The 20,980-nt window shown below is 40.9% G+C and overlaps 1 protein-coding gene across 1 annotated transcript in view; it reads left to right on the top strand.

Annotated features, from left to right (window-relative positions):
- The window catches only part of LOC124805290 (myrosinase 1-like), a 237,454-nt gene that overhangs the window by 142,875 nt on the left and 73,599 nt on the right, over window positions 1-20,980 (top strand). The window contains exon 8 of the mRNA XM_047265801.1: window positions 1,299-1,446. Coding sequence (XP_047121757.1) covers window positions 1,299-1,446 — 148 coding nt within the window. The remainder of the gene's footprint in view (window positions 1-1,298; window positions 1,447-20,980) is intronic.

The following is a 20,980-nucleotide window of genomic DNA, read 5'->3' as shown; positions in this document are numbered from 1 at the left end:
CGACCACTGGCAACAACATCGATGTACTGTGGAGACCTCACGCCCCACGTGTTGAGCACTTCGGCGGTACGTCCACCCGGCCTCCCGCATGCCCACTATACGCCCTCGCTCAAAGTCCGTCAACTGCACATACGGTTCACGTCCACGCTGTCGCGGCATGCTACCAGTGTTAAAGACTGCGATGGAGCTCCGTATGCCACGGCAAACTGGCTGACACTGACGGCGGCGGTGCACAAATGCTGCGCAGCTAGCGCCATTCGACGGCCAACACTGCGGTTCCTGGTGTGTCCGCTGTGCCGTGCGTGTGATCATTGCTTGTACAGCCCTCTCGCAGTGTCCGGAGCAAATATGGTGGGTCTGACACACCGGTGTCAATGTGTTCTTTTTTCCATTTCCAGGAGTGTAGATGTGTTCACCATAGTGGATAAATTGTTAGCATAATTCCGCTAAAGGAACCACTACTGGTGAAGGTATTTCTGAAGTGAATAAGTTATCGAACCATTCAATCTGCAGTGGAGCCAATTCCCTGGAGTCTATTCTGATGAATCACCTGCAATCGTCAGTTCATGAAAGAATGTTTTAGCATGTACAAAAAAACAATTTAATGAATTAAGTATTAAGAACGCCTGTTTAATAATTCTTCTCTGCATTGTTCATCAATAAAGTTTGCGTGCAGCCTGCGAGCTTAAGTAAGTATGTGAATCAGGCGTGTGAGTCACCAGATGTTGCCCACGCCTGCTGTAGACTCTGAACGTCCATGAATTCTTGAGCGATCACAGCATCTGAATGGCCAAAGGTAACTCAAGCTAGGGGACATAGTAATGTGATTTTTTAATTCATATTGACTGTCAGCTAGACAGACAGACAGATATATTAATGGATAATAATGTACTGATAGATGCATAGATTTCAGGAATTGAAGAAGAGTAATGATTACAATAGTTAATAGTTTTGCTAGGAGTTACTTTTTTTCTGGACAGTTGTTACCCCGTCTGTACCTGCTTCCTTGGCATCTGCCTATCTCATCGTCCCTATAGTATGGCTTTATTCATTTCTGAGAAAACTTTTTCATATTTGCTTTTGATCATAATTCAGTAAATGCGAGTCCCACCTTGCGCATACTCGCCAATTTTTGGATACTATACTGTACGTTGTCTCATTTTTCAGCTGTTTTTTTCCAGTTTTGGGACATCGTTCATATGGATCAACTTTGAAATAGGCCTACATGTGGCACGTTTGAGTCGGAACACCTGGTTCTGAACTGTTGTAACTGGGTGTGGTGATGTGGCTGTTGGCAGGTGGGCTGGTTCGCGCAACCCGTATATAGCGCGGAAGGCGACTACCCACCCGTGATGCGCGAGCGCATAGACTGCCGCAGTCGGATGGAGGGTCGCTGGCGGTCGCGTCTGCCCAGCTTCAGCGAACACGAGCGCCGGATGCTCACAGGTATTGCAGTGTACACAGTACCCTTCCCTGGTATCACGCCTCCCACGTCGCTGGTTCTACCCAGTGGTTACAATTAAAGTGCAGCTATTCACAAAGGTCTGGTGTGGGCTGTAATTATTGTATGGCAGCGAAACTACGTAAACATTCTAATGTGTTAACGATCACGAATCGATTTACCCTGAAAAAAAAATTAGTTACAATGTTGGCCACCAGGTGCATATCTGGTGATGTGAATGCAAGAAAATGGTTCAAATGGCTCTGAGCAGTATGGGACTCAACTGCTAGAACTTAGAACTACTTAAACCTAACTAACCTAAGGACATCACACACATCCATGCCCGAGGCAGGATTCGAGCCTGCGACCGTAGCGGTCGCGCAGTTCCAGACTGTAGCGCCTAGAACCGCTGGCCCACCCCGGCCGGCGAATGCAAGAAAAACCTAGATAAATGTTTCCATACGTAATGGATTTAGGAACTGGTCGTGGGCAGAAAAGGTCAAACAAGTGAGAAAGGCATAATGCTGATTTTACTATTAACCGCCGTTGACACAATTTTTTCAGCATGAGCACCGGAGACGACATGCCGCATCTGTAGAACGACGTGATCAACAATTGCTCGCAGCAGTTCTGATGGAATCTAAACAACGTGTTCCTGCATACTGGTCTTCAGATCAGGTAGAGACCAAACGTACCCCTGATGAACTTGTTCTGTTAGATATCCCCAACGCCAAAAGTCATATGGATTCCGATCAGGTGATCTTGCACGCCATGCAACTGGAAAACTTCTGGAGATAACACTTTCGTGGAAGGTTGGATAAGCAAACCTTCTACTGCTCAAGCAGATCATCTGCTGGGCGAGCAGCATGAGGTGTTGCCCCATCTTGCATGAAAACAGTGGTTTCCATACAGGTGTGCTCTTCCAAAGCAAGAAATCAAGTGCTGTACAAGGTTGTCTCGATAACGTGCAGAGGTCACAGTACACCCGTCAGGCCCTCTGAGAGTATTCTCTTCAAAGAAGAATTTACCAAAACATCCACACCACACAGTCGCATAAGGCGAGTGCAATGGCTCTTCGTGCACAACACGCAGTTTACCAGTACCCCAAATTCGGCGGTTCCGTGTATTCACTGCACCCTGTAGTGTAAAACGTGCCTCCTCACTCCAAAGAATATTGCCCGGCCACATGTCATCAACTTCCGCTCGTGTCAGAAACCGAAGAACGAGTTCGGAACATTTCTGCAGTTTATAAGGTTTCAGTTGCTGCACCGTCTGGATCCTGTACGTGTAACAGTGTAAAATAAACCGCAAAACTATGTTCTGTTGACCACGGACTGAAAAATTTTCCTGACACTGCACAACTCCAGCACTACCCGGCGCAAATGCTGCATGGTCAGTCACACAAACAACCACCTCGTCAATAACTTCCACCAGTATCGGATGCCTTCCTTTCCCAGGTGCCTCACCAAGCTCACCCGCGTTTTCGGATTTCATTATCTTCTTTACACCTCTTAGTGACATCGGGCCTCTCAGTAAGCGACACTCTCTTAATGCAGCACTGTTATTGCTGTGCTGTCGTTCACATAAAGTGGTTTTACTAACAGTGCTTGGTCTCTTTTTCTCGATAGCCATACTGTTCAGTCACATTATGGCTTGTCAAATGACAGCGTAGATGCTAAAAACCGTCATACGGTGTGCAGCACCAAATTTACACATGGTGCCACAACTGGAACTAATTTGTTTTCCAGCATAAAGCGGTTCTATATCACCATATCTACCAAGTTTTAATACCATAGGATGATTACAGCCCACACTGGATCTCATAGTGTAGCTGCACTTTAATTTCAATCACGTGGTAGTAGCCCAGTCGTCACATACATTGGACGTTACATAAGGAACGAATTTTATGAACTTTTAGTACGTCAGGTACTGTGTATGTGGTATGTAGGGCAGAATCCTGTAGTGGTGTGTAGCGACCTCGAGAGCCCTGTGCTAACTATGGAGCCAAAAAAATCACAATATTTTGACACTTTCTTCAGTTTTTTCTCAAAACATTTTTTTTTTCTTTTCGTCCCACAATAAAAGGTACTCAGAACTTTCTTGCAGATCGTAAAATTTTCTAAAATTTGTTCTGGTCAAATGTACTTTTATCACACAGAACGAACGGCAAAAGTTGGAAATCGTCAAAGAAAAAGTGCAAAAAGGACAGGTTTTAGCATCGTAATTTTAACTGTACAACTTTTTTGGAAGAATGTTTAATGCACATTAAGTACCCCACCACCTTCCCCTACAATTAAGGGACTGCTGATTTCTGCTAAGAATGACAAGAAATCCAGATTCCTCATGGCAGGTGCTTTCAAATATCAAACAACTGCAAGAACACCTCCCGCCCACTAATAAACTGTATTTTATTACCATCTAAACATATATTTGGCAGCACACAAAAAATATTCACAACTTTTTTTAATTTGCTGGCTTTCGGTAGGCGCCCATACAGCCATCTCGACAGTGGAAAGACGATATGACAGCATAGTTCGATGATTCAGAACGTTCATTAGGTGCGAGTTGTACCCTTGTACTAAGATACACAGGCTTATGACTTGCCCTGTGACCCCAGGTAGGCGATTTTCGTACCAGCAATGACGATACGAAGATAAGGACAACACCACACCCACTTTCTGAGCAGAGAAAATTTCCAGGTCACTTAAGTTAGCAATCTGCTGCGCTGACCCGGTAGTTACCGACACAGATATAAGCTTCACACCTTTATCTATTTGGCCCATACGCCAAGTCAAATTGGGCATCAGTTTCTTCCTCCTCTGTGATAATATACCCCAAAACATACGTTTTTCATATTAGGTGCATTGTGCTGCCATCTACTGCCGGGTACTCCATATCAGCGACCTCAGTAGTCATTAGACATTGTGAGAGAACAGAATGGGGCACTCCGCGGAACTCACGGACTTCGAATATGGTCAGCTGATTGGGTGTCACTTGTGTCATATGTCTGTAAACGAAATTTCCACACTCCTAAACATTCCTAGGTCCACTGTTTCCGATGTGATGGTGAAGTGGAAATGTGAAGGGACATGTACAGCACAAAAGCACACAGGCTGACCTAGTCTTTTGACTGACAGAGGCCACCGACAGTTGAAGAGGGTTGTAATGTGTAATATGCAGCCGTCTACCCAGACCATCACACAGGAATTCCAAACTGCATCGGGATCCATTGCAAGTACTATGACAGTAAGGCAGGAGGTGAGAAAACTTGGATTTCATGGTCTAGCGGCTGCTCATAAGCAACACATCACGCTGGTAAATGCCAAACGACGCCTCGCTTGGTGTTAAGAGTGTTAACACTGGACGATTGAACAGTGGAGAAATGTTGTGTGGCGTGACGTTCACGGAACACAATGTGGTGATCCGGTGGGAGGGTGAGGGTATGGCGAATGACCAGTGAACATCCTCTGCCAGCGTGTGCAGTAGCAACAGTAAAATTCGGAGGTGGTGGTGTTATGGTGTACCTGTATTTTTCATGGAGAGGGTTTGCATTAGACTGCCATCTACCATGCTGCTGTAGTATGAACACTTATCTGTCAGCCTACTAGATACCACTTCTAAAGAATACATTGGCCCTTTACTCAGAAAACAAATAAACCAAGTTGTTATTTTTATGAACCCATCAGGATGCCCCTATGTAAGCCCGTGCCCCCTCTGGAAGACACAACATATAGTTAGAAAATCCCTATTTTAGCCTGATCATGCCCTTGTGGTAAAGATGTCCACTCTTAGCACACCATTAGTTCAGAAGACCTACTGCACGGTAGTAAGGAACCATCTCTCTGACACATTCGGCATGCAAGTTTGGATCCCACATGCATTCAGCCTTAATAAAGGTTATCATTAGAGTACACATGTGGGAACACTGAATCCATAGTGCAACAGTAGGACTCTGGCATGATTGAATGCGGTGGCGGGAGGTTGGAGAGTAACAACAGCTATGGTCTTCCATGGACACTGCTCCGTTCAGCCTCCTGATTCTCCTCCAACTCAAGTGGAAATGAATATCCTGTGCAGGGGAGTGTGGCTTCTTAATATTGATAAATATTAACTGTTAGAGGCAGATAGCATTATGATTAAAAAATAAATAAAAACTTGTAAAATTAAAGCTATAATGCTGTGGGTGCACTTTCAGCAGTTCTTGAGTTGAGAAATTTGGTGTATCAGAATTGTGGGAAATTCAATACTCTACAAGGAAGGTTTTCTGTCATAGGACACAAGCGAAAAATTTGTAGGGGAAAAAGAGACAGAAAAGTCACCTAATTTTGCAGATTTTCAGTGCCCCCAAGATAGCACAGTGTTCTTGAGGTCAAAAACTTGGGTTCTACACTACAGACTACCTATATGCAACCATAATAAAAGTTCAGAAAATTCGGACCTTAAAAGTATCCCCTACCCTTTCACTGAGTACCTGCCAATTGTACTATAGGTCTAATCAACTATGGAAATGACATATACAGTAACTGTGTAGGACTCACAATATGAGGTGTGTGCCATGCCGAATAGCTTCTCTACTTCTAATGAAGTAATCTAGATTGGCTGACACAGCTGCAACATTTCCACTGCTGCAGAAAACTATCTATGTCACGTGACTTGTCAGGCTTTCCTGACACATTTCTTGCTGTCAGATCATACTGTGCAAATCCCAAAATATTTTGGCAATACAGTTGTTCACACCTTCAGGTGATGGTAGCTGTTGACACCAGGCACATGGGGACTTCGAAATTTATCAGGCCAGGAGAATACACATGTGTGGGAGGATGCCCACAGTTGGAGGAAAGAGGCTCTCGGAGGGCCCCCTGCTGGGGGCTGTAGAGAGGCCTTTCACATGTGCACTGTGGGCAATGGCCGTGCTGCCAGATGTTCCTGTGGTTAAAAGCTGAGTTAAATCTCAGCAGTGTACTGCTTTGACATGAATCAGAATTCTAGTTTCTTCCGTTTTGATTTAATGACAGTCCAGGTGGTGCTTAATTCAAAACCTGCATCCCTGTTGGTAGGACAGTCCATCAAATGGATATGTATGGCATCCTTAAAAACACAGTCCCAGAAAGAGCCACAGTCCTGATAAAAGTATTTGGAATTACCTCATGATACCCCATTCTGTTAATAGTTACACCATTTTGCTTTGGCACCTCTAGTGGCATAGGTGGTATTATGGCCCAGGGATTTCAATATGTAACAGGACTGAGGACATGAACCTGAATACAAACATATGTAAAAAAAATTATGTACTAGTAACATTTTTTGAGCTGGTTATTAAAATATCATGACTACCCTTCCAAAAATGTCTTCTATATTTATTTCTTGACAAAATTTTTCAGAAATTATATCTATCAAAGCTACAGCTCAGTTTTTGGTATCAATATTAGGAGGGCAGGAGTAAAAATAATGCATATAAATTATTGAAAACACTTATTGTGGTCAAAAAAATCTGTGATAATCTGGATTGCACATTTCTAATAACTTGATGGCAGTCATAAAAAAACCTGGCTACCAATAATGTACAATAAAGAAGAGCCTATATGTTTTCTTAATGACCACCTCTGCCTACTGCACTGAAGAATTTCTTAGCACAGCCACTTAATATTTTATTCAGTGTAATATCACCTTCGCACTTCTATAAATTGTAGCAATGCTAGCAGAGTAAATACTGTAATGATTAACTGTTTCCTTTTTGGTGATGCTGAGCTATGATAGCTTAAGAATTATTTTATGCACTTTGTTTGTGTGCATTTACACTGATGAGCCAAAACATTATGACCAACTGCTTAATAGTTTGTTTGTCTGCCTTTGGAATGAAATAAATCAATGATTTTGCATATCAGTGATTCAATAGTTTGTTAGCAGGATGGTGGACGTATGTGACATTAGACATCTATACACAAGTCACGTAAATAACAGGTCACTGATTTGCGTACGCTGTGGTAGAAACCAACCCATATGGGTTCATAGGATTTACATCAGGTGAATTTGGTCACCGAGATGTCAACATGAGTTCACTATAATTCTCCTCAAACCACTGCAGCATGGTTCTGGCTCTGACACAATGGGCAATTATACTGCTGAAAGATGAAATTGCCTTTGGGGAAGACATCAAGCATAAAGGGGATGCAGGTGGTTGGCAGCTGTCAGCATTTATTCTTTTTACTACCTGAGGTCCCATGCAAGTGCAGGAGAATGTTTTTTCATTTTATTTTATTTTAAACATCTAGATCCGCAGGACCAAATTGAGAAGCAAAACTCCAATACAAGTAATAACAGATAAAATAAAATGTTTATGAACCCAAAAAAGAGAAGCCATAAGTTTATGTAAAAGCAGTCGACAAAATAACACAGGAATCAGCTTTATTTTTCAACACACCCCTTAACAGAACAGGAGGAGTGATCCATGAAGAAACTCTTCTGTTTTGATTTGAAAGTGCATGGATTACTGCTAAGATCTTTGAATTCTTGTGGTAGCTTATTGAAAATGGATGCACCACTCTACTGCACACCTTTCTGCACAAGAGTCGAGGAAGTGCGATCCAAATGCAGATTGGATTTCTGCCTAGTATTATCTGATTGAAAGCTGCTAATTATTGGGAATAAGCTGATATTGTTAACAAAAAACAACAGTGAACAATGTATATACTGAGAGGCTGACATCGGAATATCCTGACTAATGAACAGGGGTCACAAGAGGTCCGTGAACTTATACCACTTGTTGTACAAACTGCCCATTTCTGAGCCAAAAATATTCTTTGAGAATGGGAAGAGTTACCCCAAAATATAATACCACATAACATAAGCGAATGAAAATAAGCAAAGTAGACTACTTTTCATGTCGAACTATCACTTACTTTAGATAACGTTTGAACAGTAAAAATGGCACCATTAATTCTTTGAACGAGATCCTGAACATGGGCTTCCCACGACAGTTTACTATCTATCTGAACATCTAGAAATTTGAACTGTTCATTTTCACTAATCATATGCCCATTCTGTGAAATTAAAATGTTGGGCTATGTTGAATTGCGTGTCAGAAACTGTAAAAACTGAGTCTTATTATAATTTAGTGTTCGTTTATTTTCTACAAGCCATGAACTTATGTCATGAATACACTATTTGAAACAGTGCCAGTATGGCACACAACATCCTTTACTACCAAGCTAGTGTTAACAACAAACAGAAATATTTTAGAATAACCTGTAATACAGGAGTGGGCTGGAGTAGAGATGGACGGTAACTTCAATTGTCTCGCATATGCAGATGACATAGTACTACTAAGTGAATCAGAGCACGAGTTGAAGGCAATGTACCAGAAAATGGACAATTATGCACAGAAGGTAGGGCTCAAAGTGAATCAAGACCAAACAGAATTCATGCAATTAGGAAGAAGACAAGAGTAGGAAGAATTTCTTGAGATAGATGGCAAGAGGTTCAAGAGAGTACACTAGTTCAAATACTTGGAATCTTGGTTTACCACAGACAACAACATAAAAATGGACATCAAGGAAATAGCAGTGGGAATGAAATGCATGCATTCCCTCATAGAGATGCTCAGCTCTAAATCAATTTCAGTGAACACTAAGATGAAAATCTACAACACAGTGATATGCCCAGCGGTAATGTATGGTTCAGAAACATGGAGCATGACTAAGTGAGAAAAGGAAAATCTATTAATATTTGACAGAAGAGTAATGAGGAAGATATGGGGACCAGTTTTAGATAATGGAGAATGGAAGAGGAGGAAAAACGAATAAATCTACCTTCTGGTGTGATAACAAACTATCCTACAGAAGATAAAGAGGAAAAGAATACAATGGTTGGGCCATGTAGCCCATATGACAGATAGAAGACAGGCAAAGATGGCACTGGAGGGGAAGCCAAACACCAAATGCCCCACAGGACGACCAAGGCAGCACTGGATAGACAACCTGGCGAAGGATCTAGCAGCCCTGGGAATTGAAGACACCTGGAGGAACCAGGCAAAAAACATGAAGGAATGGAGCCAGTTTGTAGAAGCAGCATGTGGTCTGCAGGGCCTGTGATCGCTATATATATATATATATATATATATATATATGATATCCTTAACCCACTAGTCAGCCACCTAGGCTTCCTTTTACTGTTACTACCCCGTTTAGAAAGTTTTAATGGAAAGCAACTATATATATATATATATATATATATATATATATATATATATATATATATATATATATATATATATATATATATATATATATAATACTTGAAGGCATATCATGTACATAAATAAGGAACAGGAGTAGCCGCAGCACTGATCCCTGGGGCAACCCCCAATTTGACCATGCCCCCCCCCCCCCCCCCCCCCCCCTCACACCTCATATCATAGCCATTCTCAACAATGTGAATAATGACCTTCTGTTGTCTGTTGTTAAAGTAAAAGGAGAATCAACTGTGAGTAGTCCCTGTATTCCATAATAGTCCAACTTCTGGAGCAATATTTTGTGATAAACACAATGAAATGCCTTAGTTATATCAAAAAAGATGCCTATCATTCAAAACCTTTTGTTTAATCCATCCAGTACCTCACAGAGAAAAGTGAATATAGCATTTTCAGTTGTTAAAGCACTTCTAAAACCGAACTGTACATTTGATGGCAATTATGTAAATAAAATGATCAGTTATCCTTACATACACAACCTTTTCAATAACTTTGGCAAACACTGATGGCATAGAAATAGGTCTAAAATTGTCTACATAATCCTTTTCTCCTTTTTTATAAAGCGGTTTAACTACTGAGTACTTTAGTTGTTCAGGAAACTAACAATTTGTAACGGAAAAATTACAAATATGGCTAAGTACAGGGCTAACATGTGCAGCATAGTACTTTAATATTCTGTTAGACACTCCATCATATTCATGAGAGTCCTTAGACTTCATGATTTAATTATTGACTCAATCTCCCTCTTGTCGGTATCACAGAGGAGTATTTCAGACATCAGTCTAGGAATGTCATTTTGCAAGAGAGTTAAATGGTTCCCTGTAGAAACTAAGTTTTTATTTAATTCATCATCAATGCTCAGAAGGTGATTGTTAAATACTGTCCATATATCTGAATTATCAGTAACAGAAATCATTTTACTACAAACTGACTTTATATTGTCAACCATGTGCTGCTGACTAGAAAATTCCTTCACATCTCATCATATGATTTTAATTTTATCCTGTAAATTAGCTATTCTATTTGCATACCACATACCCTTCGCTTTCCTAATAACGTTTTTAATCACATTACAATACTGTTTGTAATGGAGTACTGTAGCCTGATTGTGACTACTTCTAACATTTTGACATAATTCCTACTTTGTTCTACATGATATCCTTAACCCACTAGTCAGCCACCTAGGCTTCCTTTTACTGTTACTACCCTGTTTAGAAAGTTTTAATGGAAAGCAACTTTCAAAGATCATGTAAATGTGATAAGTGAAGCATTATATTTTTCATCTGTTGTATCGCCACTCTAAACATCTTGCCACTCTTGTTCCTTCATGATATTTTAAAAAACTCTCTATTGCCACTGGATTAGTTTTTCTACGTAGTTTGTAATTATATATAATATTTGTTTAAGTGCAAATACCTTAAATTGGTGCATCATGGTCTGAAAGTCCATCCACCCTTTCACTAACGAAATGTCCACGTAGTAATGAGGAATGAACTGGTAATGAGGAATGAACTGGTAATGAGGAATGAACTGGTAAGGAGGAGTGAACTGGTAAGGAGGAGTGAACTGGTAAGGAGGAGTGAACTGGTAAGGAGGAGTGAATAAAATATTGTCTATGGCTGTGCTACTGTTCCCCTTGTTGGAAAAAACACAATCTGCATCAGATCATATGAATTTAGGAGATTGTCCAACATCCTTTTTCTTGCACAATTACATACAAAATTAATACTGAAGTCACCACATGTAACTAATTTTTGGTACTGCCTATAAAGTGAACCAAGAACCCTCTCTAGCTTGAGCAGAAATGATGTGAGGTCAGAGTTAGGGGACTTGTGAACAACAACAATTAGGAGTTTAGTTTCACTAAATTCAACTGCCCCTACACAACATTCAAATACCTGTTCAGTGCAATGCTGTGATACATCTGCGGACTCAAATGGAGTACTGTTTTTTACATAAATGCTCACTCGACAAGTATGCTAATTCATTCACTACTTGGATACACGATCTCCTCTGAAGGTGATTCCTTTGTCAGAGGGACTTCCTTTAAGCAGGGATACCTATCAGCTGACTTCAATCTAAAAAAAGGTGTAGCTTTAACACCAACTACTACCAGAATTTTTCCATGAGTGATCTTACCACTGCCCACTACTCTGTCACCTATAAGCTTTGTCATCCTCCCCTTCCCATACCTAGTGAGGTGCAAGCCATGCCTAGTTGAACCCAATCTATTGATAGACTCAGCTGGCACCACTGCAATGTGAGCCATGCCCTCTGCCATCAGTGCCTTCTCCAGCCCCATGCTAACACACCTAACAGCAGCATTAGGATGAGGCCAATCATTATGCTGACACAGATGCATGAAGTGCACATTAGTGCCACCAGTTTGAATAGCTATCTTTACCAGGTCACCACCTACATCATACTCCCTGTCCCTGTCAAGACTATTCCCAGCTCTACCAACAGTCACTACTTGATCCTCTTTTGTAAAATTCCTACATAACACCCCTATGTTAACAGTCACCTGAGCCGGCCCTGCACTAGGCTTCACAGTGATGGTGAACTGGTACTCACTCCCCAACACTTCCTGCAACTGCTGCCCAAACCTCTGCCATGTGAACTACCTAGTAGTGCAACGTCTTCTTTCTGTTAGAATTTACAACTGACTTAAGCTCCTTAACTGCTGAGGACTGCTGCATGTTTCCTACACATACAACTACTAGAAGCTCCTCTCCGCTCAACTCTGACAGTTGGTCAAATCTATTGGTTATACACAAAGTACAACTGTTTGAATATCTCCTCCTCTTAGCTGCTTTCTTACCAATTGCCAGTTCCCAATTCCCAGTGGCCTTCACTAACCACAAACCTATCTAGCTCTTTCTTTGTGTCTTGTAACTGCACCTGAATGGAACAGATCTTGCTCTCCTGTTCCCCCATCAACTTATTTCTACTACAAATTCTCCATTTCCATGAGAGGACCTGGCTAGAATGCCCACTGGCTTCCCCACTGTATTCCCCTAATGAAAATACTTTGAACAAATCTCACGCTATAACCCGCTACTCACAAACCTACAAAGCAGCCCTCACTTCTCACTCGTGGTAAAATTTTAACAGTTACTGAAAAAACTAAATGTCTATATTACCAAAGTTCAATTACAACAACATAACTGTTTAAAGAACTAACAATTGTGATCTCGAATTTTGCACTCTGCTAAGAAAGCAACTACCTTTGTCAATACTACCAAACCACAACTAATACCAATAACAAAAACCCTTCAAAAAATTTCTTACCTAAATCCAAAAATGCAAGAAACCATTGGAACACTCAACAAAATTAAACACAGAAAACAAAAGTTTTACTGAAATATTTCGCTGCAAACAATAAGAAATGTCAGCTGAAATCTGCTGTCTACATTCAATAAATGACTTCAACTCTAACACAGTGGGTGAAAGTTTCCAAAAGTTTATCAAACAGTTATTTCACCAGAAACAGCATGAGACTACTAAATTTTATAACTGAATAACAATGCACAAATAATTATGTCAGGACTTAAGAACCACTACAGCTGCAAATGCTTGCCATGAAATGTAAACACACTCCTAATTTTTGGATGAATGATTGAAAACCACTATTAGAATACAGTGCACAAACAACTTTGTCAGTAATTAGCTTTAGAACTGCTACAGCTGCAACTACACACCACAAAATGTGAACAACTGCCATAGTTTAATACTGCTCTGACCAGCCTGTGTCCTTGGCATGTTGCATGTTTAGAACTACAGCTCAGTTCAATGAGAGAGTTTGTTGAGGTGACTGTCAGTCTAGTGCAGCAGAAATTTGATTCACCTGAAGAGCCAATGCATTTCTATTGACTGATGGCAACGTCCTGATGGTTGTGTGCCCACTGCAGTTGCAATTGATAATGTTGTTGGGTCAACATGAGAACACGTAGGGATGGTCTGCTGTGGAAGTCCATGTTCAACAATGTTCAATGAATAGTGTGCTCCAAAACACTTGTGTGTTCACCTGCATTGTGCTCTTTTGGCAGAGATGCCACAGATCACCCTCTATCCAACTTTACAGTGAGAGCAGGCAAGCCTCTGAACCCCATATTCTGTGAAGAGTCATGGACATCCAGCATACGCCTAGTGGTGGTTTCACTGGCCTCCTACCACTTTCCATAGATGCTCATGACAATAACGTGTGAACATTCAACCTGATTCGCCAGTTTTGAGATACTCTTTCACAGGTTCTGAGTAGTAATAATCTGCACTTTGTCAAAGTTGTTTATCTCTGTGGATTTCTCCATATGAGCACATATCTTCGCTAGGGCAATCCCTTTTCCATGTCTGCTCCATTTCCATACTTTTGTTACCATGTCACATGCCTGCAATGCCACCAGGTACCATCCAATGTCATGGTGAGCAAGGGTCATAATGTTTTGGGTGATGAGTGTGTATTGGTGATAAGCTTTGTATGAATTCATAGATGAAAACGTGTTCAATTTTTATACATTTTTCGCATCCTTCTGGACCAAAACATAACAGCTGTGAAGAAAATTTAGCACAAAATTTCTTTTGTAAATTTTTATTATAAGTTTTTGGTATTCTGTCAAGTTTCACATCCTCAAGGATCTCATCACCTTAGTCTATAGAACAAACAAACAAAAAAGAAATATCAACATTAGATCTTGCACAGCCACTGAAGAGCTTTCAAACAAAGGTGAAGCCTAAAATCAAGTGTAAATATGCTTTGTCAATGCCACAGGGTGGAGTATGGGCATGTGAGTGATTTTATACAGGACAGAATGATGATTCTCCATGAAATGGGTTAGACACCGTGATACTTTGGTTCATGAAGGGCATGATGCGATGACAGTGATGCATGTGTTGTACCAATGGATAGAAGGAAGTCATAACCAGTGAATAGCAGCCCTTGTGACCAAAGCAAGTGATGATCATCTTGTTGGCAAGGACATAATGGATTACAACAGTGTTGGTTCAATACTGAAGTGCTTCAACACATATGGGCCCCTCTGCATTGACAGTTCAAAACTGACTGCCATAAGATGAGGAAGTGGCATATATATCATTGTCATCTTCCACTGCACAGACACCATGAATGCCTAAGACTATAATTGGTATGTGAATGCTATCACTAGCATTTCTGGACATGAATGCACATTTCAAAGTGTGATTAACAGTGAACTTGTTACTCACCACTTAGTTGCACAATGCCTCCTCCTTGATGCTCAGGATATTCTTCTTAAAGACCTTTTATGTACCAGTATTTATAAAACTTTAGGCATCACACCCCATCTGAAATTGTAATCTGCAGTTTGTTCAAGACTATGCCCTTTGACTCATTCAGATGTGCCACATGTGATCTACATGTACTCATAGAGACAAGCAAATTACTACAGTTTCAGGAAAATTGGATAATTTATTCAAGAGGGAGAGCTTCTCTAGTTGAGCAGGCAATAACACATTGGTTCACCTCTGGGCCTTACACAATGCAGCTTGATAAAGTTCTTAAATGTCCACCTGAGGGGTACTATGGAAGGCATGTTAGATAGTCAAAATCCCAAGCTCATTGGAGGGACCCTCCCCTACTCCTCCAAGCGTTCTCAAATGGGCAGAGATCTGGCAACCTTGCTGGCCAAGGTAGGGTTTGATCAGAATGAAGAAAAGCAGTAGAAACTCTCACCATGTGGGGACAGGCATTATCTTGCTGAAATGTAAGCCCAGGATGACTAGCCTTGAAGGGCAACAAAACAGGGCCTACAATATCTTCAACATACTGCTGAGTGGTAACAATGCTGTGGATGACAACGAAAGGGGCCCTGCTATGAAATGAAATGGTGCACATGACCATCACTCTTGATTGCAGGAATGTATGGTCGTCCACAGATTGGTAAAGCTCATGTGTCAGTGGCGTCTCCATACATGTCGATCGAGTGAGGTGGTGCAGTGGTTAGCACACTGGACTCGCATTTGGGAGGACGACGGTTCAATCCAGGGTCCGGCCATTTTGATTTAGGTTTTCTGTGATTTTCCTAAATCGCTTTAGGCAAATACCGGTATGGTTCCTTTGAAAGGCCTGGATGACTTCCTTCCCTAATCCCATGGGACCGATGACCTCGTTATTTGGTCCCCCCCCCCCCGGAATCTCATCTTCAGTGACGAGTCCCTGCTTCAGATTGAGCCCTGATGACCAGCAAAGACGCTGTTTTTTGGCCCTTATGGGAAGTCATGCCGGGCTTACGTTTTATCAAGGTAGTGCCTGTACACACACAGCAAGAGAGTCTACTGCTTCTCTCATGTTTGCCAAATCCTATCTTGGCCAGCAAGTCTACTAGATCTCTCACCAACTGAAAACTTTTGGAGCAGGGCTCTCCAACCAGCTTGGCATTTTGATGACTTAATGTGACAATTGTACAGAATTCGGCACAATATCCCCCAGGAGGACATCCAATAACTCTACCAATCATTGCCAAGCTGAATAACTGCTTGCATACGGGTCAGAGGTGGACCACATGTGGATCTTTATCACTTGAATGAATTGTGCAATTTTGCTGAAATTGTAATCATTTGTTTGTCTTACACGTACATCACATCTACAAATTTCTGTCCCATTTAGATAACTTCTTCATGGTGCGTTGCTTTTCTTTTCTTTTCGTAGAATGTACATTTATTTTAGTTTTAATTATCAGATTGAAAAAATTGGGCTGCAATCATAAAACTTTGTATTTGTCCTTATTTATATACTCATCCTACAATGAAACGCATTTTTCCCACTACAAGTGAATGCACTAGCACGTAAACTTTAATCATATACAAAACAAACAAACACTTTATCTTATCTACATCAACAAGACTACTCTGCAATTCACACTTAAGTGCCTGGCAGAGGGTTCATTAAACTGCCTTCCACCAATTTCTAGACCATTCCACTCATGAACATCTCATGGAGAGAATGATCACTTGAATCTCTCGGTACAAACTCTGATTTCTCTTATATTATTATGATGATAATTTCTTTTCATGTAAGGTGACAGTAACAATATATATTTTCACATTTAGAGGTGAAAATTGGCAGTTGAAATTTAGTGAAAATACCTCACCTCAATGAAAAACTCCTTTGTTTTAACGAGTGCTACCCCAGCTCACTTATTATGTCTTTGACACCCTCTCTCCTATCTTGTAGTATTCCAAAACAAGCTGCCCTTTTGTGAACTTTTTCTATGTCCTCCGTCAGTCCTATCTGGTAAGGATATCATACCACTTAGGAACTTTCTAGCAGAGGATGGACAAGCATAGTGTGGGATGTCTCCTATAGCCCTACTAATCCTCTAAGTGTTCTGCCAATAAAATGCAGTCTTTGGTTTGCCTTCCCCAGAACATTATCTATGTAACCATTGTTGTTTAAGTTGTTCATAACTGTAACATGTAGGTAACATCTGCTGTTCATTGTGAGTTAAAAAAGAAATCTCAAATTACCACAGTGAGAACACAAATGCACAACCAAAAAGATCACCCCCAAATTTACGGTTAACATGAATGTCATTTACTTTCACACTCCAAGCCCCAAATTAATATCTCAAGCAAAATACACACAAATAAGATAAAACTCCTTCATCATTCATACATCACATACTTCTCATACACCCATGCTCCAGCATTTTGATAGATCCTCACACAAAATATATACACATATAAATAAAAACAAAACCCTTCATAAAACAAATCATGTAATAAAAAAAACCAAAAACTCATTATATCCATCCTTTTTACATTCCCCTAATCCTAGGTCTTAAATGTATGGTAATCTGTGCATAGCTTGGATGGGTGCAAGTGCAGTCTGTTCTGCTTGCTGTGTTGCCCTCCTCTTCCTACCTCCTCTCCACTTTCTTGGGACAGGTGCCAGTAATGGCAGTAAAGAGTCCAGAGTACACTGAAAGGGACAGATACACCCAATATAGATTACTGTCGTACCAGGTAGTTGTAGTTCTATATTCACTGATGAGGTCATTTCAGTTACTTGATGTTGTTGTGATGGTGGTCTTCATTCCTGAGACTGGTTTGATGCAGCTCTCCATGCTACTCTATCCTGTACAAGCTTCTTCATCTCCCAGTACCTAATGCAGCCTACATCCTTCTGAATCTGCTTAGTGTATTCATCTCTTGATCTCCCTCTACGATTTTTACCCTCCACGCTGCCCTCCAGTACTAAATTGGTGATCCCTTGAGGCCTCAGAACATGTCCTACCAACCGATACCTTCTTCTAGTAAAGTTGTGCCACAAACTCCTCTTCTCCCCAATTCTATTCAATACCTCCTCATTAGTTATGTGATCTACCCATCTAATCTTCAGCATTCTTCTGTAGCACCACATTTTGAAAGCTTCTATTCTCTTCTTCTCTAAACTATTTATCATCCACGTTTCACTTCCATACATGGCTACACTCCATACAAATACTTTCAGAAACGACTTCCTAACACTTCAATCAATACTAGATGTTAACAAATTTCTCTTCTTCAGAAACGCTTTCCTTGCCATTGCCAGTCTACATTTTATACCCTCTCTACTTCGACCATCATCAGTTATTTTGCTCCCCAAATAGCAAAACTCCTTTACTACTTTAAGTGTCTCATTTCCTAATCTAATTCCCTCAGCATCACCCGACTTAATTCGACTACATTCCATTAGCCTTGTTTTGCTTTTGTTGATGTTCATCTTATGCCCTTCTTTCAAGACACTGTCCATTCCGTTCAACTGCTCTTCCAAGTCCTTTGCTGTTTCTGACAGAATTAGTTACTTGATATGGACCCTGATAATGTGTGAAGAATTTGTTTATCTTTACCTTCAGGGTGTAAGGGTTAGTTAACATTACCCACTATTCTAATCAGTACTCAGATAGCTTTGCATTCCATTGTCCCATCCGCTCCTGAGATTTGAAGGGCTTTGTACTGACTTTTTGTACTTGCTTTCATATTTCCAATGAATTTCTTGTGAAATTTAGCACTGATTCATCATCATTCCATATTTTAGATCTGAGTCTTTAAATTGATGATAGCTTTTTTCTGGCCATATATTACCTCATATGGTGACAGAGTGATACTTTCATCAACTTTAGAATTACATGATGTGACAACAATAGTAACAGCATTCTCCAGTCCTCATGATGTCTCTTTACATATTGACTCAACAACTTCCCTATTGTCTGATGCACATGCTGTGTTCATCCATTCACCCACAGGTGTTACATGCTTGTCCTTAACTTACAAATATGCAATAGATAACACAGCTGTTTTATTAATTCCAAGGTAAAATTGGTACCCTGTTCCACAATTACCATTTCCAGAATATCAAACTTCAACAATCAAATATTTACCATGGCCTGAATCACTGGGAAGGCTGGCTGATTCAGGATCGCTCCCATTCCCACATAATGTGAAAAATGATCTATTGTGGTCAGTATATAGTGGTTCCACGCCAGTGTTTCTGCAAAATGACCTAAGATGTCCACAACAATCACTTTGGATGTGTTATTGTGCTAGCTACAAGAACACACAGATACACTGATGAGTCAAAACATTATGATTACCTGCTTAATGGCTTGTTTGTCCATCCTTGTAATGAAATAAATTCTGATTCTGTGTATCAGTGATCTGACAGTTTGTTGGTAGGTTTGTGGAGGTATGTGACAAAATGATTCAAATGGCTCTGAGCACTATGGGACTCAACTGCTGAGGTCATTAGTCCCCTAGAACTTAGAACTAGTTAAACCTAACTAACCTAAGGACATCACAAACATCCATGCCCGAGGCAGGATTCGAACCTGCAACCGTAGCGGTCTTGCGGTTCCAGACTGCAGCGCCTTTAACCGCACGGCCACTTCGGCCGGCTGGAGGTATGTGACATTAGATGTGTATGCACAGGTCATGTAATTCGCATAAATAATGGGCCACTGATTTGCGTAGGCAGTGTCAGCAGTTCAGAGGTGGGCTGCTAGATGTGTTACAGATAGGTTTGAAGAACATGTAAGTGTTAAACAGATGCTTTGGGAACTCAAATGAGAACCCCTGGAGGAAAGGCGATGTTCTTTTTGAGAAACACTGTTGAGAAAATTTAGAGAACCGGCATCTGAAGCTGACTGGTGACCTATTCTACCATGCCAACATACATTGGACATAAGGACCATGAAAATAAGATATGAGAAATTAGGGCTCATATGAAGGCAGATAGTCATTTTTTCCTCATTCTATTTGCAAATGGAAAAGGAAAGGAAATGATAGTAGTGGTACAGGGTACCATCTGCCACACTCTGTAAGGTGGCTTGTGGAGTATCTATGTATATGCAGATGTAGATGTAAATGAATTTGGTCACCAAGACATCAACATGAGTTCACTATAATGTTCCTCAAACCACTGTAGCATGGTTCTGGCTCTGAGACAAGGGCAGTTATACTACTGAAAGATGACATTGCCATCAGAGGACATCAAGCATGGAGGGATGCAGGTGATTTGCAGCTGTCAGCTTGTCTTTTATTACTACCACAGGCCCCATGCAAGTGCAGGAGAATGTCTGCCATAGCATAACTTTCTCCCACCAGCCTGGGTCCAAGGCATGCTGTATGATTCGAGCCACAGTTCAGCTCAATAATGGCATTTCTGGAGATGACCATTGACCTAGTGTAGTAAAAATGAGATTCAACCAAACAGCTGAACCATTTACATTTATTGACATTTGAATGCTGATGGCCTCATGCCCACCACAGTTGTAATTGACCACATTTCTGGGTCAACATGTGAACACATAAGGAAGTGCTGCTGTGGAGCTCTGTGTTCAACAAGGTTCAATGAACAATCTGCTCCAAAACACTTGTGCATGCACCAGTATTTTCTCTTTTGGCAGAGATGCCAGAGTCACCATCTATTCTATTTTATAGACAAGCCTCCGTTGTAAAGAGTTGTGGACATCCAACCATTTAGTGCCTAGTTGTAGTTTTGCTGTCCTCCTACTTCTTTCCATAGATATGACAGTAGCACATGAACATTCAACCAGCTTCACCATTTTTTAGATAATAATGATAATCTGCATAATGATGATCTGCCTTTTGTAAAAGTCAATTATCTCAATGGATTTCTCCATATGCAGCCCATATCTCTGCTAGGGTGATCCCCTGTCCATGTCTGCTCTGCTTACATACTTTTGTTACAGTGTCACATGCCCGCAATGCCACCAGGTGGCATGCAATGTCATGATGGGTAGTGGTCATAATTTTTG

Source organism: Schistocerca piceifrons, chromosome 7, assembly GCF_021461385.2.
Source record: "Schistocerca piceifrons isolate TAMUIC-IGC-003096 chromosome 7, iqSchPice1.1, whole genome shotgun sequence".
NCBI lineage: Eukaryota > Metazoa > Arthropoda > Insecta > Orthoptera > Acrididae > Schistocerca > Schistocerca piceifrons.
The sequence above is the reverse complement of the archived record's forward strand: the minus strand, read 5'-3'. Positions and strand labels throughout refer to the sequence as shown.